The sequence below is a fragment of the Vigna umbellata genome, chromosome 1 (genome assembly GCF_029865625.1).
Source record: "Vigna umbellata cultivar VRB3 chromosome 1, Vumbellata_1.0, whole genome shotgun sequence".
Taxonomy (NCBI): Eukaryota; Viridiplantae; Streptophyta; class Magnoliopsida; order Fabales; family Fabaceae; genus Vigna; species Vigna umbellata.
Genome location: NC_142165.1, coordinates 43,604,241 through 43,625,331, shown reverse-complemented (window position 1 = coordinate 43,625,331; position 21,091 = coordinate 43,604,241). Strand labels below are relative to the sequence as shown.

The following is a 21,091-nucleotide window of genomic DNA, read 5'->3' as shown; positions in this document are numbered from 1 at the left end:
CTAATCACTGCCAATAGCATTTTGAAAGAGAGAAATGCACAGTCCAAGTCCCAAGAACACAATGCACAAAAACAAAATAGTTTTTACCTTAAAGATATCCACAAACCGCCATTTTTAACATAATTCAAAATAAAAAGGTCCTTCTTTTTTTCATAGGCCTCACTCAGTGCCATCAAAATCCAAGCTTGGATAAACTCTCTTTGAATCCAAGTTTCATCCTCTTCTGGGTTGTCTTCAGACTTTAGTATAGTCCAGTGTCAGTGTCACCCTCTTCCTCACACCTCTCAAATCCACCATTTAAAACTCTATCAGTAGTGTTCATTTTCTGAACCTCTCAACTTGGCCAAGTTTGTATCTTTTATCTTTTGGGTATAAATCCCTGCAAGTTCTGGGAAATTCAGTTTCATACCATCATTCTTTTTTGCTGAGTTGCACTTTTGTTGGGAAGACCACCTTGGCAGTGACTAACGAACGAGGAAGAAGAAGAAAAGAAGAAGAAGCAGAAGCAAGATAGTGTAGAAAATTTGGGAGAAGAACATGAAGTTGTGTACTTTATTGTTGTTGATTGGTTTGGTTTCAGTGCTCTCTTTTGTGGCTTCTGTCGGGTTGCCTTCAAATAATGAAGGTAAGAGTTAAGGCTGAGAACTCACTTTCTCTCTCAGATCTCGAGCTTTTACCTGTGTTGACTTCTGTTTGGATCACGTAGCAAAATTTACCATTTCTTGTTCTTGTGTGAACTTGGAAATTTTAAGATCGATTAATTGGTTTGCATTCTTGTCTTGGCTAACTACCGTATACATTCACAATAATGAAGCATTTACTCTGTTTCTTTTAATATATTTTTGAGTTGTAGAATTTGGTTTTTGTTCTCAGTTTCGGCACTTAGAAGATTCAAAGAAGCTGTTTATGAAGATCCACATAAGGCTTTGTCCAACTGGAATACTCTGGAGTCAGATCCCTGTGACTGGAATGGTGTTTCTTGCACTGCAACGCGAGATCATGTCATCAAGCTGTAAGATACCATGGATCCGTTATAACATGTAGTACATTTCTTTTGCTTATTAGTCCTCTCTTGCAATGGGACGAGCTTCATCAACCATGACTGAGATGTTAAATTAATGGCATACTTTCCCGAGCTAGCACATTCCTAATACAACAGAGTGGATTCCCTTTTTTGCAGTAATATATCAGGGGCTTCGTTGAAGGGCTTTCTTGCTCCAGAATTTGGGAAAATCACATACATACAAGAACTGTATGTATCTTGTTTCTGCAATCCTTTCATCATTCTCCAAACCTTAGTTAGTGATTGGGTGTTATTACCTTGACTTATAGCACTTCAATATCATGTTTGTGACTAATTTTTGGTTCTCATCGCTGCAGGATCTTACATGGCAACAATCTCATTGGAATAATACCTAAAGAATTGGGCATGCTGAAATCTCTTAAGGTGTTGGATTTGGGAATGAATCAGTTGTCTGGACCAATTCCTCCGGAGATTGGAAATTCGACCCAACTTATGAAAATGTAAAAGGACTTTATTCCAAAATTGGACTCTCAAATTATTTTGTGGACTTGTGTTTTGAATAACATGTATTCTTGCAGAAACCTGCAGTCCAACGGTTTGACTGGTAGGCTACCTCCGGAGCTAGGAAATTTGAAATACCTTCAAGAACTTCGACTGGACAGGAATAAGCTTCAAGGATCTCTTCCTGGTGGTAGCAGTTCAAATTTTTCTTCAAATATGCATGGGAAGTGAGTAAATATTTTTGAAAAACCAGTCTAGTTTGTTTAGGGATACGTTGCACCATTAAAATTTGGATCTCAAACTGACTCGTTATTCCTATTCAGGTATGCCTCAGGTGTGAATTTAACTGCCTTCTGTCGTTCATCTCAGTTAAAAGTAGCAGATTTTTCATATAACTTTTTCGTTGGCAGCATACCCAAATGCTTGAAGTATCTTCCGAGGTATACTTTTGATCTTCTCGTTAAGTTGGCATTTTAGTCAAACCTCCTTTCTCAGAAAAGGTAAAATCCATCATGCAGATCAAGCTTTCAAGGAAATTGTTTCCATATCAAAGACATAAAACAGAGGACTTTGGTGCAATGCGGTATGTATGACATAATATTTTTTGCATCTAAACATGAACCCATGTTTTGAGAATGGAATAATGGATAACTCAAACTTTTGTGAATCACGTATGCATTTGATCCCTTTTGCTACGATATACACATTACCTATAATAGCTGTTCCTTGTTTGTTTTACATCTAGGTGCTTCACCTGCCCAAAGCGGTCCAGTAGTGAACCCAAAGTCCGAATCTGCTACCAAACATGTAACCAAGCATCAAGAAACATCGAAACCTGCTTGGCTTTTGGCTCTAGAAATAGTGACGGGAACTATGGTTGGTTCTCTCTTTGTTATTGGTATTCTCACTGCAATTCAAAGGTGTAACAACAAATCATCTATCATCATACCTTGGAAAAAATCTGGAAGCGGAAAAGATTATCTGGCAATACATATAGGTTTGGTTTCTTTGCTTCCTGTTATGTGATTACTACTGATATTTTGTATAGATGTTTTGAACAATTAACTCTATCAATGAGCAGACTCGGAGATGTTGAAGGATGTGACGAGGTATAGCAGACAGGATCTTGAAGTGGCCTGTGAAGACTTCAGCAACATAATTGGGTCCTCACCAGATAGCGTGGTGTACAAGGGTACGATGAAAGGTGGACCCGAGATTGCTGTAATCTCCCTCTGCATCAAGGAAGAAAATTGGACGGGATACCTTGAGCTCTATTTTCAAAGAGAGGTAAATGAAATGGAACACTCATGTCATGCTTACAGTGTGCAAGAATTGAGAGAAAAATGATGAAACTACTCATTAAATTTTTCTGCTATCGATGCATTTCAGGTGGCAGACTTGGCAAGGTTAGATCATGATAACGCAGGAAAACTGCTAGGATATTGCAGAGAGAGCATTCCATTTACAAGGATGCTGGTTTTTGAATATGCATCAAACGGAACACTTTATGATCACCTACATTGTTGTAAGTCACAGTTCTTGCTCGTGTGCATGTCTTTTTGTTTCAGTTCCTTAAAACATGAATGAAATCATAATTGCAGATGGAGAAGGGTGCCAGTTGTCATGGACACGGCGTATGAAAATTATCATTGGCATTGCACGTGGACTCAAGTATTTGCACAATGAAATTGAGCCAGCATTCACCATCTCAGAGTTGAATTCCAATGCTGTTTACCTTACAGAAGATTTTTCCCCTAAGGTGTGTGTGCATGCATCTAGTTTAAGTTATAATTATGATTTTGCTGAATATCTTACTCAATGAACCTTAAATTTCAGCTGGTGGATTTTGAGAGTTGGAAGACAGTTCTTGAAAGATCAGAAAAAAATTCTGGTTCAGTTAGCAGCCAAGGAGCTGTTTGTGTTCTACCAAACTCCCTTGAAGCACGCCATGTTGACCCCAAAGGAAACATATATGCTTTTGGTGTACTTCTACTGGAGATAATCAGTGGAAGACCTCCATACTGCAAGGACAAAGGGTACTTGGTGGATTGGGTAAGAAACTTCCCAAAAAATTGGATTGATTTTTCTATGGAATCATCACGTAAAGCATCAAATGTTGAATGTTAAACTCGTGTGTTGCAGGCCAGGGACTATCTTGAAATGCCAGAAGTAATGTCATATGTGGTGGCTCCTGAGTTGAAGCATTTTAGATATGAAGACCTGAAAGCAATATGTGAGGTGATAACTCTTTGCATCAGTCCTGATCCCTCTGTACGTCCATCAATGCGTGAATTATGCATCATGTTGGAGAGCAGAATAGACACATCGATAAATGTGGAGCTAAAGGCATCATCTCTGGCTTGGGCTGAGCTAGCCCTTTCATCATAATTCACTCAATAATACTCAACTAACCACACACTACACACTGCTACTGAAGCAGACCTATAACCATAATGCATTTCTAACTTTAAATTTTCCTTTTTTATCTATTTAGTTTTGTTTCTCACCTGTAAATGATTGTTCACAAAAAAGGGAATGTGCATCGTGAGGTAACCTTGTATAGCGGTGGTTGACACATGGAAATTGATAAATCAATGGAATTGGACAACTGTCTTTACTTCTCTCTTTTTTATGTTGAGGCTTTTGTCTGCTAAGCACAAAGTCTACCTTTAAGCGTCTACCATTCTATCAAACATGTTCATCTGAACATATGAAAAGGACAGTTGTATGGCCTCTGGGTAATGCATGATTGATGTGAGCCAACGATCAAACATGATTCTTAAAGCAAACGCATCATTAAGATTTTTGGATGCTTGAAATATTCCTTTGCAGCTGTTGGAATCTCTCTGCACTTAGCACAAAGTTTCCTAAATATTTTTTAAATGCATCAAACATGGATTCTGATTTTAATTTGCCTAATTATTTAAATAAAGTAATACCAATTATTTTAGAATGAACTTAAGTATAATATTAAATTGGTTGTTGGAGATGGTTGAAGAGTGAACTGCATGACATTTCCGGATAAGATATTGCGGTAGAGTCAAGGATTGTGTTAGAGACAGACGCATCATTGTGTGGAACTTTGAATCTTAATGTCTAGATCCATCGTACGTCTGTTTCTCAGAAAAGGACCAGTGGCCAGAGCCTAAAAATTATTAACATCCTAATATTAATTTTAGTGACAGGATGGTTGACGCCACTTTGAATGCATACCAGAAATTAGACATGTACAATTCATGTACTGTTCAGACAAAAAAAAGTAACTTGTTTTCTTTTTGTTACATTCACTTTGAAAATTAACAATATTGATTGTCTTCATTTTTATCTCTTTATAAAATACAAATTATTATTTTTATTTCATAAAATGGGTATATCTCGATTTCAATTCTATTGAACATTTTGTATATTGTCATTTTTTCAATATCTAAAATCACTACTTTTGTTTATTAAATTTATGTTAACATAAATGATATCATTCTAAAAATTAAAAAAAGTTTAAATATCACCAAAACACTAACTTGGAAATTAAAAGACTAAAGACAATTGATTTATATTTGTACATTCATTATGCTTAACGAATTTCACTTACATAAAACTCTTTATTTAAAATAAGAATTAATCAGTCCCTAAACTTTGAACATAAAATTAAAATTATTTTTTATTTCAATCTTTAATTCATTTTAATTTACAAAATTTAAAAATAAATAAATACAATCTTTTTAACTATTGATATAATGCATTTCAACTCAAATCTGAACATAAAAACTCAGATCTAAAAAATTTAATATTATTAAACTAAAAGGAATATATCCATTATTTTTTTAGTTTAAAACAAAAATATATCAAAACTTGAAATAGATTAATATATCATTTTGCACTCAAATTTATAAATTAAAATCATATTTATCACTTGAAATAATAATAGATCTAAATGAGAATGCACTTATTTCGATACACAAATGAAAAATTATACGACATTCACAAATGAAAACCAAAAAACTGCTGTTGTACCACAAACGATGCAAAACTGAAATTCATTCTCATGAAATTAATTCATTCATTCCCATGACAGCTAAACTAGATCATAGACAGCTAGATATGTAGAGACAATGAGACCCACTTATATATGTTTTTCATAACCCAACAAATTTCCAACTAACTTTCAATCAAATTCGAGCAATAAAAACAAAATTTAGGGGATAAAAGTAAGTCAAAATTGGCGAGATCCGCTATTTATGCTTGGAGCGTGAGTAGTGATTGTCATTTGGATTTCTCCTTCCACCGAAAACTGCCATTGCTTTCCTTATAGGAGGCTGGAAAGGAGCTTTCTTATCAGTGTGGTGGCTGAAGACACTGTCTGGTGTAAATAAGTCATCATCCTATACAGGGTAATTAAGTAAGTTCAGGTTAATGTGAAATTAATTTGACTGGGGGACAAACATGAAAGAATACGACATTCCCATGGGACATTAATCAATTAGATATATCAGTAGTTAAATACACAGAAATACACAGAACCTGTTTGCTGGTTTTCTTCTTCGTTTTGGGATAAAGTACCCTTTGAGGAAGTTGGTCTTCACGGAGAATGGGGTTCTTTGTAGCTGCAGCCCGTCCACCTTGGGGTAAAGGCAATGAAAACTGCACATCAAGTCAGGTAAAAGTCATAAAGGAATAAATGTGTGTATCAAGGATTCTAAACATATCATCTGGTGAAATGGCATTGCCAGTAACTTATAGAATAATTCTTGACAAACGTTATTCTACAAATTAAAATCAACATCTATCAACCAGAATACGTGGGATAAAATTTCCTATTAAGTCTTACATATCCACAAGAAAGGTATCATATGCATCATACTCTTATTCCAAACCTACTATTTATTACTCATGCCATTGATGAATCAAGTTATCTAGTTAAAATGTCAACACTACAAAAAGCAAATAACCCCAAACTAGTGCACAAAACGTCTACCGCAGCGCACCTTCTATATTGAAAAAGACTAGCAACCTGAAGAACATAGGAAAATTAACCAAACACACACTGCTCACCTTTGTGCCACGTAATGTAACCCGTGGTCGGCGGCCTGCAACTACTATTCCATTTTCATTAACTGTGACAGCAACCTTTCTTAGTGTGCCGCCATTTCCACACTTTGGACAGAAAATTCTACCAATCTCAGCAGTCACAGTATAACAGGCATGGCACTTGAGTATCCATCTGGAATGGAAATGATTAAAAGATAAGAACACATTACAATTTTGCTATCATGCTGCATACTGTGTAGAATGAAAATATATAGACTAGAAATAGTAAACGCATGTCATTATATAATAATAATGTAACAAAATGTTGAATGAAACATCTAGGTTGAATATGCATTCGAAATTTTCTTTCACATAGCAAAGATAGGTGTCCAATATTGTTGAAGCTACCTAAAATTACCTGTGCAGCTGGTGTATCTGCGTTCCTCCGGGTGCCCGTAAGCGCAAACCCATTTGGAGAAGAACGTTTTGCATTGCAAAGTCACCGGTTACACATGCTACGCTTGATTCAGACAAAGATCTAACCATCCAACTTTGCTCACTACCATCGTCATCAGCATATGAAAAGTCAGCAGCTACACTGGCCTGGCTTGCAATTTCCAAGTGATCTGATTGGCTATCAACTGTATCTATCCCACTGTCCCGTGGTTTAGTGACCACATCTGCATTGCCATCAGGTACTGTTTCCACCAATCCAGTATTGTCTGACTGGAGTTCTTCGGAAGATAAACTTGGCTTATTTTCCTCATCAAGAACTTCAAGAGAACCTTCCTCCAGTCTCATTTGGTGGAGAATCTCATATATACTTTCATTGTCTTTGTTCTCTTTTACCACCTCATTATTCTCAGACACAGCATTTTCAACTTGTTCAGGATCTCGTTCATGAACTTGCTGATTTAAAACACTAACATCCTCACCAACAATATCATCCTTTCCTTCCAAATCTTGTTCATCTTGAGTGCTCGATATAGACTCATGATACTCACGTCTAGCTTTCCTTCTCAAGTATCTCCTGTGAGTACTCCGACTGACAGCCGGCATCCAATCACCAGCATTGTCATCAAACTCGCCCTGCGACGCATCGACTCCATCAGCCACCATTGTTTTCCCCTCAATTTTTATCTCCTTTTTCTTAGGCGTGAATCTCCTAGGCTTCGTAAAACCATCCTCACCGCCGTCCTGAATCCCCGAATCAGCTTCACTCGTCCTCTCCACAGAACCGTCCACAGAGTGATCATCAGGAGAAACAATGTTCAAGTTCAGATCCTGCAAAGGAAGTATTTTCGAATTGGAATTCAAAGAGTCTTCCGCCTGTTCCAACGCCTCCCACTCTTGTAAATTAGGCACGTTAGAACCCCACCCCGGCATGTCCTTCTCTGGCAACCTCTTCACATTCAACGTCTGCACAGGGGGAGGGGCATCCCTGAGATTTTTGGTCCCATGAATCTGAGCCTCCAACGTGTAAGTCAGAGCTATGAGCTTGATATCAACATCAGATAGAGTTTGTAGGTCACCAGTAGCCCTAGCAAATTTGACAACTACAAAAGGAATATTTACATTAAAAGTCCAAATTTCGAACACATAATTTGAAGCAAAAAAAAACAAGAAACATGAAATAGTATAGTAATTAACAAGCAAGCTTTAAAGTCCGAGGTTAGGTAAAATTAAGAATACCTTTATTGATGGATTCCGGGGAGGGTTCCATGGTTTGAATGGAGAAGGGGAGGAAAGAGAGTTTGTGGCGGGAAACGGGGTCACGGATTTCCTCCATAACTTCAGGGATGGAGATGAACTTGTCGGCGAGGCCATGGAGCTTTTCGCCGGATTCGATTATCGCGTTGGCGTCCACAACGGCGACGGCGATGGCATTGGAAGATTCGGTGGTTTCCACCAAAACTGGAACGTTGTGCTGCGGTGGTGGAGGTGGCTGCTTCTTCACCACGTTGCTCCAGCATGAAGCTGTCGCCGGAACTGAAGTTGGAGGTTCCTCCATGCGATGCAGAGAAAGAGAGAGAGGCGCGCGCAAGACAAGGGGTGAGTGTATTTTGATCTCTAAACCCTAGACGCTACAACAGAGAAAGGGTGTACTGTTTTTATTAAATATTTTAAATTATGTTCCAAATAATACTATAATTAAGTAATTGTTATATTTATAAGAATGTAATTTAACAGTTTGTTTTTTTATATTTAAAACCTTCAACTCTGTTAGTTTATATAAAAAAAGTTATCGTGAATAAATTCTTCAAAAAAATATTGTGAAATAAAAGAAATAATTAATTTTATTAAATGTATTTTTAGTCTTTGCTTCTTATATTTAAAATTAATTTTTAACCCTTATAATTTTAAAATACTTGTTGTGGGCAGATTTTCCTAAATATTATTAAAAATTCTACCTATGTTATAAATCTTTTATATGACAAATTATTTTGATTTTATATTGTAATTATTAAATGTCATATTGTATATTTATTTTCCTTTTTACCATGTCCAATTTGAAAATATTTAAGTATAAAGCATTTGAAAAAAGAAAGGTGGTTAAAACATTTTTTAAATGCATTACTATCAATATTAATTTAAAATTTAAAAGAAAACAAAAAGTGACTAAGAACTAAAAATATATATTAATTTTTAACTTTCTATTTTGTAATGCAAACATGTCATATATACAATCTCAATAAAAAAAAATATTGACATAAATTATAATTATCTTTCCTATGTTTGTAACATAAAAATAAATGTCTTGTTTTATTATAGAGAGCGACAGTGAAGATTAAAGAGTGTGGAGTGCTTCAATATGAAACTTTTTTTAGACCGAAGTTAGTAATTAGGGTGTTGTGAAGGGTGTAATTATTCCATGTAACTTGTTTATGAATAAAGCAAAAGTGATACAAGATAAACTCACTTATACTACTGTATGATTGATAGACAGTTAATTTCATTAACTTTACATGAGAATTAAATATTAAAATTATGCTTTTGTTTGAGTATATTATTGATTAAAATCTATCACAGAATAAATTAGATCATTGAATTATAAAAATCAAATTTTAGGTTCTTCAAAAAATTTATTTTAATAAAAATATAAATAATAATTATTGTAATTATTATTGTATAACATTGTGTATTTAGTTGAATTCTTATTTATTATTGGATTGATGTACATTAAAAAAAAATTTATGAAAATATTAAAGATAGTCCTTTTGGATAGATAATATATAGTATGATTATCTGGTCAATTATCGTCTGAATAGTCAATTACCACATAGGATAAGGTTATTAAGTTTGGATAGTTACTTAATTGACAATATGACTATACATCAGATTGAATGATCAATTAAACCATCTGGATGACGATGTTGAACCTGGACAATCACCTAACAAACTGTATAGTTATACATCAAATCGGTCTAAACATTATCAAATCAGATCAACCTTAAAACTAATTAACTTATGATTAAAACATGATTATTCTAGTTTAGATCGTAGTTACACATTAATTATAACATTCATTGTTATTTATCTAAGTTGATCTGACTTTGATATCAAAATACCTTTTACAAATAACATCCCGTTAGACATAACAATAACTTAGACTTTAAACAATGCAGTGAAGACCTTGACCATATTAATTGCAAAGAACAATGGTGAAAATTGAGGATTATGGAGTGCTCCACTCTTCAATGTCATTAATAAATTCATTATTTTTCAAACTTTTTTAGACCAAAGTTAACGAAGAGGGTGTTGTTACTTATTAAGGAGGTGTAATTCTTTCATATAATTTGTTTAATATAAAATAAAAGTGGTATAATAAGACTTGTTCATACTATCATATCTTGTAGACATGAGCTCTATTAATAATACAATAATTATTATTGTATTACATTTATGTACTTGTTAGTTCTGATTTTTGAGCATTGAATGGTGATATAAAAACTAATTTTGTCATCTGAGACGTGAGAAGATGATATATAGCAGCAAATTAAAAGATATGTATATCATCATTATCTGTATCGTACTATATATACCATTATAGTACTTCCAAAAACAAGAGATAAAGAAAATGAAGAAACATAATAGTTAACAAGAACAGAAAAAAGGAGAAACATGAGACACATATCAGTGCCATCATTCTTCAGTAGCTTCTGCACAAACACCTTCATTAAGTGAAAAACCAAGTGGTCAGACCGGGAACTTGGTATGAGAATAACCAACCTACTTAAGATATATAATAAATGCATGCTACTGATCTTGAACCCACCACTACACATGGCTTTTCAAAGAAGCCAGAAATCCAAGATCGCTAGAAAACTGAACAAGGGTCGAGTACATGGAAGAATGATGCATATGCATGTCATTTTGGATTTGTGATTGCTGTTGAATCCAAGCTATAATAGGCAAAGAAAGATGGCTCCCAAGGTTGCAAAATAGTTGGGAATTAATCCATAACATAGAAGAGATAATAACAATGATGAAGAAGGCCAATTACATGGCTCGTGCTTTAACAAGGTCCAAGCTCATCTCACTTGGATCAGTTGCTTGCATATCGACTTGAATGCCATCCAATTCCCTCTTGAATCTATCCTTAGAACTTGCGTACACCATCTTCATCCTCACCTTTGAGGAATCTGGTGACCTGCACACAAGGATTGATTAAGCTGGTGTTTCAGATTGTCTTAATTTGCAATGATATACATAAGTTGTTTCTTCACAAAATGAACCAAGCAATAGTATACACACTACATTGTAATTTCACATATTGTTCAGCCAGAACTATGAAATCAAAGGCAAATTGTATATAAATTGAGTACCATGCAACGAAGAAGATCTTGCTTTTTTGGCAGTTCTCATTAGTTGTGAAGTCAAAATCATAGACAGCATAACGACATTCATTTGGTGGAAAACAGGCCATAAAGTCCTCATAACTTGCCGTGGGGCCTCCTAATTTCTCAACCACCACTTGCTGTTCTTCGATTTTAAACACAATATACCTGTAACTCCTTTTTGATTTAAGCTCTTGAAACTTCAGTTTGCAATCATCATGCACAGCCATTCCGGACGCTGCATTTGCCTACCCCAAAATTTCATGTCCCGAATTTTAGATTCAATGATTGTTATACATTCTTCATCCTCAAGTGGAAATAAAAAATTGAATTTTGAAAAGCCGTGCAACTTCTATAACTTTCACAGATGAAAAGCTAGGTGGGAAAATGGCTTGCTAGCTATCATCTTTAGGTTACAGTTACAGGGTATGATAACACATCATTTTAACCAAGAGGCAAAAGATTCCATTTTGAACGAAAAACTAAAACTATCAGCTTCTTAGAATCACATCAGACATGAAGAAACACTTGAATTTAATGTGGGTAAATGCAAAATCATCCAAATTCTTTTAAATATGTTACCATAGTGTTGCTCTTTTAAGATGGTGCATCCAAAGGTTATAGTCCATATTTTTTTTTTTTCCAAAAGATGAAAAGGTAAGAAAATGGAATTTATCTTCAAGATTATCAACAAAACATGGTCAACAAGTGTGCAACATAGAGAAAGAAGGGACAAAGAACGCATACCATTTTGCCAGCAATGAGAAAGAAGCGCCCTGCGAAATGTGAATGAAAGGAAAGTGATTCGAGCAACGGAGATTGGAAAATGAGAACGATAGACCCAATGACTAGTATGCAGAGAAAATAACGAACAAAGAGCCTTTTATTTTGCACAATGAGAGGTGCAATTTTTAGAAGACTAAGATAGCATCTGAAAATTAGAACTTCAGGGAGAAATTAATGGATAAATCTGTTGTAATTTTTTCTTCCGCCACAAGTTTATTTTTATCTTTTCACGTTAGTTTCTTTCTTCTGTATTCTATCTATGTATTCTTTCAATTTTTTGTTAACGGCAAATGGGAAATCACAGTTTCTAGTAATGTAAAAAAATAAATCCTAAAATCAATTGATGAAATAATTCATATCCCTTTTTTGTATGTGACAGAATTTAAATTAATTGACCAAATTCTTTATTTGATCTTTCCTTTTAATTTATTTTAGTATTTTAACTCAATTGCACACTTTAATAGGGAAAGAATTAGAATGTTGGAATGTATTAGGGTGTTACAAAATTCTTATTAGACATGAAAGTAATTTAGAAGTCTATTTAAATGACTTTTTCCTTAAAAACTTTTGGGAGAAAAAAAAATGAAAACAATGAGAGGAACATTCCATGAGTTAAGACTAACCTAAATATAGACTGCAAAATTAGACAGACTCTCTATGAAAGAATTTTACATTTTTTTTTTTGTTATTTTTCTCTTGCAGAAATGCTTATGCGTAAACATTCTATCTACTTAAGACAATGTATAGCAAATAATAAAATCATTTCTTATTTTTAATAATAACTTACTAGTCTAATATCAAATGTTTGCATCTTTGATAGTTTACTCTAATATCAACACTATCTACCACTAAAATATTATGTAAAAATGCATTCTTCCAAAAAGAAAATAAAGATGAAAAGATGATTTATATTTTAAAATATATGAAATCACTTAAATTCTTGTAATATGATAAAATCTTTTCAAATCTCACAATTTCATATTTATAAATCCTTTCAAACCCAAATTACAAAATTCTAACGATAAAAGTATTTTAAAGTAAAATAAAATCATTACCCTTTTACAAATCTTTTAAAATCCACATTATTTTTTAATGTAAAAAAGTCTTTTGAAATCTCAATTGAATACTCCTTCGAATGAACGACTCTTTAAATCATTCTTCACAAAATCAGAGTTTCAATCCCAACAAGGTAACCTGAAGCAATGGAAAAGACTTATCATAAAAACTAGATCGCTTTTACACTCATATTTAGAGCAATGAAGGTCCACATAAAGCAAAGTAGAGATCATTTCCCTTTCTTCAAAGAATCCCAAAGCACAGCAAGATCAACATTGCCTCCTGAAAGTACTATTCCTATGTGGTTGCATTCCTTCCAAGAAGGATTATTCTGGAAGGTATCGGATAGAACAGCAGCAAGGCCAATTGCTCCACTTGGTTCTACAACAACCTTAAGAATTTCAAAACACAGTTTCATAGCTTTGATTATTTCACTGTCTTCAACAGTTATAATGTCCTCAACAAGATCTCGTACTACAGGCCTGTTCCATCATAAAATGGTAACAAGCACAACAAATCAAGAGAGTTCCTCTGTAAAATAATAGTAAATTGAAGAAAATTTATGACAGAGAACAAAAAAGGAGCCAAAACTTTATTTTCAGTTTACTATCTTAATTACTAAAGAATTTTTTACCAAGTGAAATCTCCAAGAAATGCTCGAAGACCGTCAGCTATAGTATCTGTCTCAGGCAATCTTATTATCCTCCCAGCTGCTTTAGATTGGGCGGCATCATCAGCTCCTTTAGGTTCAGCAGCTAAAATACGAATAGCTGGGTTGACAGACTTGGCAGCCAATGCTATTCCAGATATCAAACCACCACCTGCATTTTCATTAGTTGACAAACCAAGAAGCAGATGTTCAAATTAATGCAAATTTTACAGCATTTGGTTGACAGCTTGACTGTAAAAAAGTGAACAAACCACTTATGGGTACCACTAGCGTATCTAAATGTGGGGCTTGCTCCAGAATCTCCAGGGATATGGTACCCTGGCCACTGCAACAACAATGCAATATGTTAGAAGTGCAACTGTTTGCAAGTCACAAGTTCCTAAAGCATGAGCCTACGTAATATATCAAGTTTCTTATGTTGAATGGAACAGATTTATCTAACAGCTTAGCAATCATTCAGAAGTGAGGTGAGAAATAAAAATAACGACAAAAGAATATCAGAAGAGATGCTCAAGTGTCAATGAATTATAGCTAGGCCTGTAGAAATAAATAAAGCTCAAAGCAGCACTTAGGTTGCATTTGGCCCAGATTTTTATGGATTTTCTTTAAAAAGAACAAGTTAGTTCAAACACAAATCCAGAGAAGCGATAACTGAAAGAAGACAAGAAAAAAAAACTTCAATACAAAGATGCCAATTGAAGGAGCTTCTTCTTTTAAGAACTGGAAAAAGATTGGCCAAATGGTACATGATCTAATTGGTAAATTCCTATGAAAAGAATGGGTACACTCCCAGTTTATCCCCCAAAAGAGTTGAATGGCAGGGCATCTAGACAGAAACAAATTATACAATCATCAACATTGTACTTGTACCTTAATATGCGTCCATCATTATACGGATGTATAAAGATAGCACCAGTTTCTTGCCACACTTTGTTTGCAACTTCTTCCCTGGATTGAACAGAGGGCTCAGACCAGACAATCTGACCACCATACCGCTTTACATTCTCAACTTTGCAAGTTGGGGCATTTTTTGGAATAACAATATATGAAGGGATCCCCCGTAGTTTAGCGGCCAAAGCCAATGCTGCAGCATGGTTTCCACTGATTTTGTAGAACACGATCAGAAGAGCTAGACAGATTCTGATTAGAAAAAAGAAATCTATGTTTACTATCAAACCTGCTGTGTGTTACAACCCCTTTAGAAGCATCTTCATCATTGAGAGAGAACACAGCATTGCAGGCACCTCTAAATTTAAAAGCTCCCCTGATGGCCATGGAATACAAGAGAAAGTATGTCATCATCTTTTCTTCTTCACTTATACAAAATTAAGAGGGATTGTAAAGTACACCATTAACTCCGAAAAAAAATAAAAAATAAAATCCAAAATTCTGTGCAATTCATAAAATATCCACTTCTCACCCCTTTTGTAAACATTCACACTTAAAGTAGAGCTGCCTTCCTGACAAAACATTCAGCGAGGTGGAGGACAGAAGCGGAGTTTTATGAACCAATGATTTGATTCGATCTTGTGCTTCTCTTATGGAGGAAATATCAGCAGCATATTTTCCTTTTGTTATTTTGCCCTCTTCTTCCATCTAAGTAACTGGTCTCTGAAAGTCAACAAAGACAGATCAGTGTGTACTTCTATCCTTGTTAGAAACAGAGTTTAACACCAACCCATCAATGCTCGCCTTTCCCAGTGAAAGTGAGTTAACTATCCAAACAAACAGTCAAGCACACCATCAAACAGTTGTAGCAATGTGTCCCACTATTACCAAACAACATCATTTCCATATATTGTAGGTAACTCGACATATTAACCTCCATTTGAGTGAGTTACAGTGTCAAAAAAGTTACAAATGCTAGAGACCCAGCTCATCTAAATTTTTCTAAGCCTATTGATCTCAAATCTGTACGAAAAAAAGAGGAGATTATACTCAATACCAGATAATTTTCTTATGATCTCTCAAACTAAAAATTTCCATAATAGAGTGGGGCAATTGAAGTGTGGGGAAAATTGGTACAAACATGGATGAAAAACACTGGTACATCGTTGAATGTTTATAAGAATCTGACAAGGGGAATCTTTTATGTTTGAAAAGTGAAGCACTAGAATCTTCAGAAAAGAGATTCTGAAACTGAAATGAAAAGAGAAAAGAGGTTCGAAATCCGAAACTTACTATCGAGCAGTTCTGGTTGGTGGCTCTCCTGCTCCTCCTCATTCTCATTTCCACTTCCCAACCTTTTAATATCTCCGCCCAAATATTTTTGCGTCATTTGCTATTTTTTGTTTTGTTTTCTTTTTAAAATTTTCAAGACATTAATCACATGCTTGAGTCTGTTTTAAATTTGGGTAGAATAAGTGATTCTTTTCATTTTGGCTCCTGTAAATATTTTGTAGAATTTAAAATCAATGTTTTGAAATTTTATAGAAAGAGTGAGGTTTTAGGTTAAGATTTTGTAATTTTATTTTCTCAAAACATTCTTTTAAGAAAGATAAATAATATTTAGTTTAATAGTCTTCAAAAAAAAAAATCCTAGGTTGACATTGTATCATAGACATTTTTTATATGAGTTTTATATGTATTACATCATGTAAAAGTGAAAGCGTCTAGTTATGATAAAAAAAATTAATAAAAGTTCAGAAAAAATTAATTTAATAAAAAATCAAAGACTCATATGGAACTAGTGAAAATACTTCTAAGGAGTAGCTTGTTGAGCAATGAGTATGATCAATTGACAAGCTTAAGTTTTTGAAATTTCTACACTTTATCTATGCTTGTTAAGGAAGAGATTTTGCTATGAAATCTAGTGAACTGATATTTTAAAAAGAAAATATGTGTGGGAGGCTAGTATAGTCAAGTCATTAACTATAACTTATGGAAAATATGTTTGAGAGGTAAAGTAGAGTCAAACCATTAGTTATAATCTACCAATAATATATGTGATAGGCGAGTAAAGTCACATTAATATCCATAATCTATCAAGATTGTTGATTAAAAGTATATGTGATGTGAATGTAGTTTTTTTTAGAGAGGAAATATTATCTTGTGCATGATTTTATGATGCATATTGAATATGAATTTCTTGACAAAATTGTCATAACTCTATTATTTACTACTCTCTTATAGAGAAAGATATTTAAGTGATGAAAGTTGATAAAAACTAAAATAAATTATATTAATTATAAATATTTAATATAATTTATTGTGAATGATTGGATGTAATGTGAAAGGATAATTTATTCTCTCTTGAGTATGTTAGTTTAGTAGAGTTAAGGTGCCTTGTTCTTAAAACTTATACTCAATACTTATATTATACTTACAAAATTAAAGCAATTATCCTTACAATCACTTTCATTAATATCATAATGCATAAGATAATAATCATATTTCACAAAACATTACTAATAATACATTTCAGAACCTGAAAAGCAAACAATACACTCAATGTTAAACCCCACGCGCAGTGCCACTCCACCAATGTCCAACACTAATTCCCTTGGAGCCCTCTGTGAAAGGAGCGTCCAACGGTATCTATAGTGTCCAATGTTCCAACCCATCAAAGCTCATTGTGAAGTAAGCACCCAACGATATTTGGACAAAGCTCGATGCTAAAAACCCCCGATGCCCTGGACTTGAGTATGCTCAGTGTTGCGTGGTTTCGGCAAGTGCATCCAATCGTTCAAGTAATATAAAAATGGTAAGATTGAGTATCGTTTTTCCAAGAGACTCGTAGTACTAGAGAATTGTACAATTGACAACTCGTTTAGACTCATGAACAACACATCAATTTACAAACAAAAGATTGGACTTTAGTGTTTGAAGGCACTTAGAAATGGAATAGACTAGAAATGGTATGAATTGAAATTTCAAAGGCTAGGTTTCACCTATTTCACTATTGTGTATACACAATTTCATCTCTTCTCCATCAATTAACTAATGTCAACCCAAAAAATTACTCTAACCTCAATCCCTTAGGTGAAAGAGCCTAGATCCCCTATTAACAATCAATCTTATGATCAATTAATAAGAAAAATCCGCATTAAGAACTAGGATCTTAAGACAACCAATGAATCACGTTTCATCCCTAGAATCCATGCACCCACTAGGCCTCTTGTTTCAAATCTAACTCAAAATACGTCCTCGTGCCCCATGAACCACAAATCAAGTCATGAACATTTCATTACATGCAAGCATTAAGAATGAAAACAAGAAACTAGCAAATGAAGGAAAATGCATATATATAATCAAATCCTTTATCAATTACACAAGAATTCAGAGGCTATATCTACCCCCAACAAGATGAGTTTGGTTCTCCATTTCCATGGAGAACCTTAGAGATTACAAACATGGAAGATGAAAGAAGAAGGAGACCTAGAGAAGAAGAAGAAGATGTTTCCACAAGCTCCTCACAGCCTCCATGTGCACCAAAGACCCCAAGCCCTTCACATTTCAGAGTTAAATAGAACAGATCTGCCAAGTCAGCATCGACAACGGTCTATGCTAGGATATGAGCGCTCAGCGCCTTGCTTTCTGGTTTTGACATTTGGCCTTCATAAAAGAGAAACACTCGGTGTAGGCACTCAGTGCCGTAGTTTCTGGAAAATGGGCGCTTAGTGCTGGGGTTGGGCGCTCAGAACCCTGGTCACTGAAATCAACAATTCTTCATCATTAAGGGGTGGCACTCAGTGTCAGGTCTGGGCGCTCAGCGCCAAGCTTTCTGCGTCAATTATTTCTCCTATTTCGTGCAGATTCCCTTTCTTCTATGGCTAGTTTAACTCTATACCTTGGTGGCGGTTCTTCCAAACACAACATTAGCTACAAAAAAAGGGGATTAGTGATGAAATTACATCAAAGTAGCCTTAAACACAATTATTTATAAAAATAAGATAAAAGAGAGGATTAAGCAAGATTCAAGCTAGAGAAGAGTTGATTTTACCACTAAAAGGATGCTTAGATAATGGTAAAACTTATCATTATCACTTAGCAAAACTAGAGTGGCGTCCAATGCCAAAAACTGTGGAGCTCTTTATCAGAGTGGCACCCAACGGTCTCCAAGTTTCGCTCAATATCATGATAAACATCGTATTTTCATTTCTTTGTGTTTAAAATGGTTCAACATATATTTAACTACTTTACCCCTTCTAACTTAATTCAACGAGTGTTCTTTGATTTTAAGCATCTTAAACAGTATCATTAAACCAACTTTATAACTCATATACTACAATTTCATAATTCAATCATTCAATCTATTCAAACACTAACAAATACTTTAAATTTGCACTACTTACTATCAAGTTAACTAACACCAAATTAGTTCATATGCATCACAATTCAAAACAATCTAAACAAATGATTCAGTCGAATCAATTGAGTCAATTTGTAAAAGATTATATAAATTTTAAAATATAACCAATCTAGATTTTGACATAACACTTTCAAACAATAACGAAATGATCACTTTGAGTTTTTTATAAAATGAAAAACAAAAATAAATATAAAGGGCAAAAGAATTAAAAAATGTAAGTATAAAAATTTAATTACTAATTAAATATTTAAAAAATGATGAATTTAAGTACTGAGGTAATGGTGAAAGCTACCTAAGCTTGAAGGATAATATATACATATATGGATATTTGAAAAAAAAAATAAAAATAAAAAAGGGAATGTATGGAGTATAAGGTCGCGGGAAGGTACAACTCGTAACAAAGGCTTGCTCTTGCTGTTATCATTCTTCTTTTTTAATTAACGTTGTGAGTTTTACGTGTAAGCCATGAATTAGGAGCTAGTTAATGACAGAATTAGTATTAAACTTAGGTATGATGTAAAGGCTGTGGAGCATGAATAATGTTTTACATTGTGTACGGTGTTATAAAGTTATTCAACACTCAGTGTTAACTACTAAATTACAAAACAACCTCGTTTACTCTGAACACAAATTATTTATTTTGTTTTTCGTCTGTTCTTTTCGTTCTCTGCTGAAATAGATTTATCATATAGTCAACGAAACGTCATGACCAACGTTTTCCCTTTGTTTAGACATGAAAAAAAATATAATATAAGACTACATAATATTTTTAAGATTTAAATCAAAGAAAGTTTATGCATAAAATCTATTTTTCTATTTCATTTTTTATTAAATTAAAATATATATTAGTTTAAAAAATATTTTTTCTCTGCATCTTTTCTTATCAAAAATTAATATTATAGTTAAAATGTGTTAAATAGTATAAACAATTCAAATACAATTATAAAATATTTAATAAAATTTGATTAAAAGAAATCAATCCACATAGTTTTAAAAATTAAATTAAATTAATCTAAAGTTTTCAAGATAAATTAATTTTAACTTTTACTAAAAGTTAAAAAACTAAAAACATAATTAATCTCACTCTTAATAGTATTGGTATTTGAATTACATTTAGAAATTTTTAATATAAGATTAAAATTTAAAATTTGCAAATTTAATTCGGAAACATACTAATGTTTTTTCAAAATGTTTTGTGAAATACCGTTTTAGCACCGAAAAATAATAAACTTAAGTGATATTTTAGATTGTTAATGAGAGATTTGATTTTCTTTTATTCTAATATTTCTTCAAATAAATAATTAACGCGATAGAATCTAGGATAAAGAATAACTAATAAAGATAGTTGAATGAAATCGTTTCACTTATAAAGTTATTTGCTATTTTTATTCGTCTTTGTAAAACAAACTTAATACTTATTTTAAAACAGAGTCAGTAATTTATAACTTAAATAAAAATGTCAATTATTTTTGTTATTTATTAACGACATCATAATGATTAAAACTTTGAATCTCTTTACTAACGAACACAGGTTATCATTTATGTCCATGTTAGCAGAATATTGGTAATCTAAAAAATAAAATTATGGTATAATGATGTTAATAATATTTATTTTTAAATACTATTATAAATAATTTTAAATAACACTGAAAATATTTCATAAAATAATAAATTTAACTAAACGCTGTTGCTCTTTAAAAAAACATAAAACTTGAACAAAATCGTTTACTAAATCCGGACAATTGGTTTCCTTGAAGAAAAAAAAGAAAAAAAATGTTAATTTCTTCAGTATAATTGCTGTAGAGAGCAATATTGACAAGATATTTTATTTACAAAAAAAAAATAGTTTTATAAAAGAAATTATGTTTTGTCGATATTTA

The 21,091-nt window shown here is 33.3% G+C and overlaps 4 protein-coding genes across 5 annotated transcripts; 1 reads left to right on the top strand and 3 right to left on the bottom strand.

Moving 5' to 3' along the window:
- On the top strand, positions 1–4,149 carry LOC148205457 (putative LRR receptor-like serine/threonine-protein kinase At1g63430). The gene is made up of 13 exons (XM_088103281.1): positions 1–625; positions 874–1,012; positions 1,181–1,252; positions 1,381–1,524; positions 1,603–1,752; positions 1,849–1,965; positions 2,044–2,108; positions 2,271–2,522; positions 2,607–2,812; positions 2,915–3,050; positions 3,127–3,284; positions 3,362–3,577; positions 3,668–4,149. The coding sequence occupies exons 1-13, from the start codon at positions 538–540 to the stop codon at positions 3,911–3,913; spliced, it is 1,989 nt and encodes a 662-aa protein (XP_087959407.1). The 5' UTR covers positions 1–537; the 3' UTR covers positions 3,914–4,149.
- Positions 4,150–5,543: 1,394 nt separating this feature from the next.
- On the bottom strand, positions 5,544–8,643 carry LOC124835151 (RNA-binding NOB1-like protein). Its single transcript, XM_047310043.2, has 5 exons — positions 8,243–8,643; positions 6,969–8,106; positions 6,575–6,743; positions 6,044–6,163; positions 5,544–5,904 (listed from the first exon to the last, which is right to left on the bottom strand). Exons 1-5 carry the CDS (start codon positions 8,559–8,561, stop codon positions 5,755–5,757), a joined length of 1,896 nt encoding a protein of 631 aa, XP_047165999.2. The 5' UTR covers positions 8,562–8,643; the 3' UTR covers positions 5,544–5,754.
- Positions 8,644–10,661: 2,018 nt separating this feature from the next.
- On the bottom strand, positions 10,662–13,117 carry LOC124835159 (actin-depolymerizing factor 7-like). The gene is made up of 3 exons (XM_047310052.2): positions 12,136–13,117; positions 11,377–11,636; positions 10,662–11,201 (listed from the first exon to the last, which is right to left on the bottom strand). Exons 1-3 carry the CDS (start codon positions 12,136–12,138, stop codon positions 11,051–11,053), a joined length of 414 nt encoding a protein of 137 aa, XP_047166008.1. The 5' UTR covers positions 12,139–13,117; the 3' UTR covers positions 10,662–11,050.
- A 252-nt stretch (positions 13,118–13,369) lies between these two features.
- On the bottom strand, positions 13,370–16,205 carry SR (serine racemase). Of its 2 annotated transcripts, none has more exons than XM_047310061.2 (7): positions 16,082–16,205; positions 15,321–15,511; positions 15,078–15,164; positions 14,771–15,001; positions 14,152–14,225; positions 13,865–14,051; positions 13,370–13,712 (listed from the first exon to the last, which is right to left on the bottom strand). In XM_047310061.2, the coding sequence occupies exons 2-7, from the start codon at positions 15,494–15,496 to the stop codon at positions 13,460–13,462; spliced, it is 1,008 nt and encodes a 335-aa protein (XP_047166017.1). In that variant the 5' UTR covers positions 15,497–15,511; positions 16,082–16,205; the 3' UTR covers positions 13,370–13,459. The 2 variants fall into 2 exon arrangements, with proteins under 2 accessions (XP_047166017.1, XP_087959406.1); XM_088103280.1 differs by having other exon boundaries at positions 15,321–15,615; positions 16,082–16,178.
- Between the last annotated feature and the right edge of the window lie 4,886 nt (positions 16,206–21,091).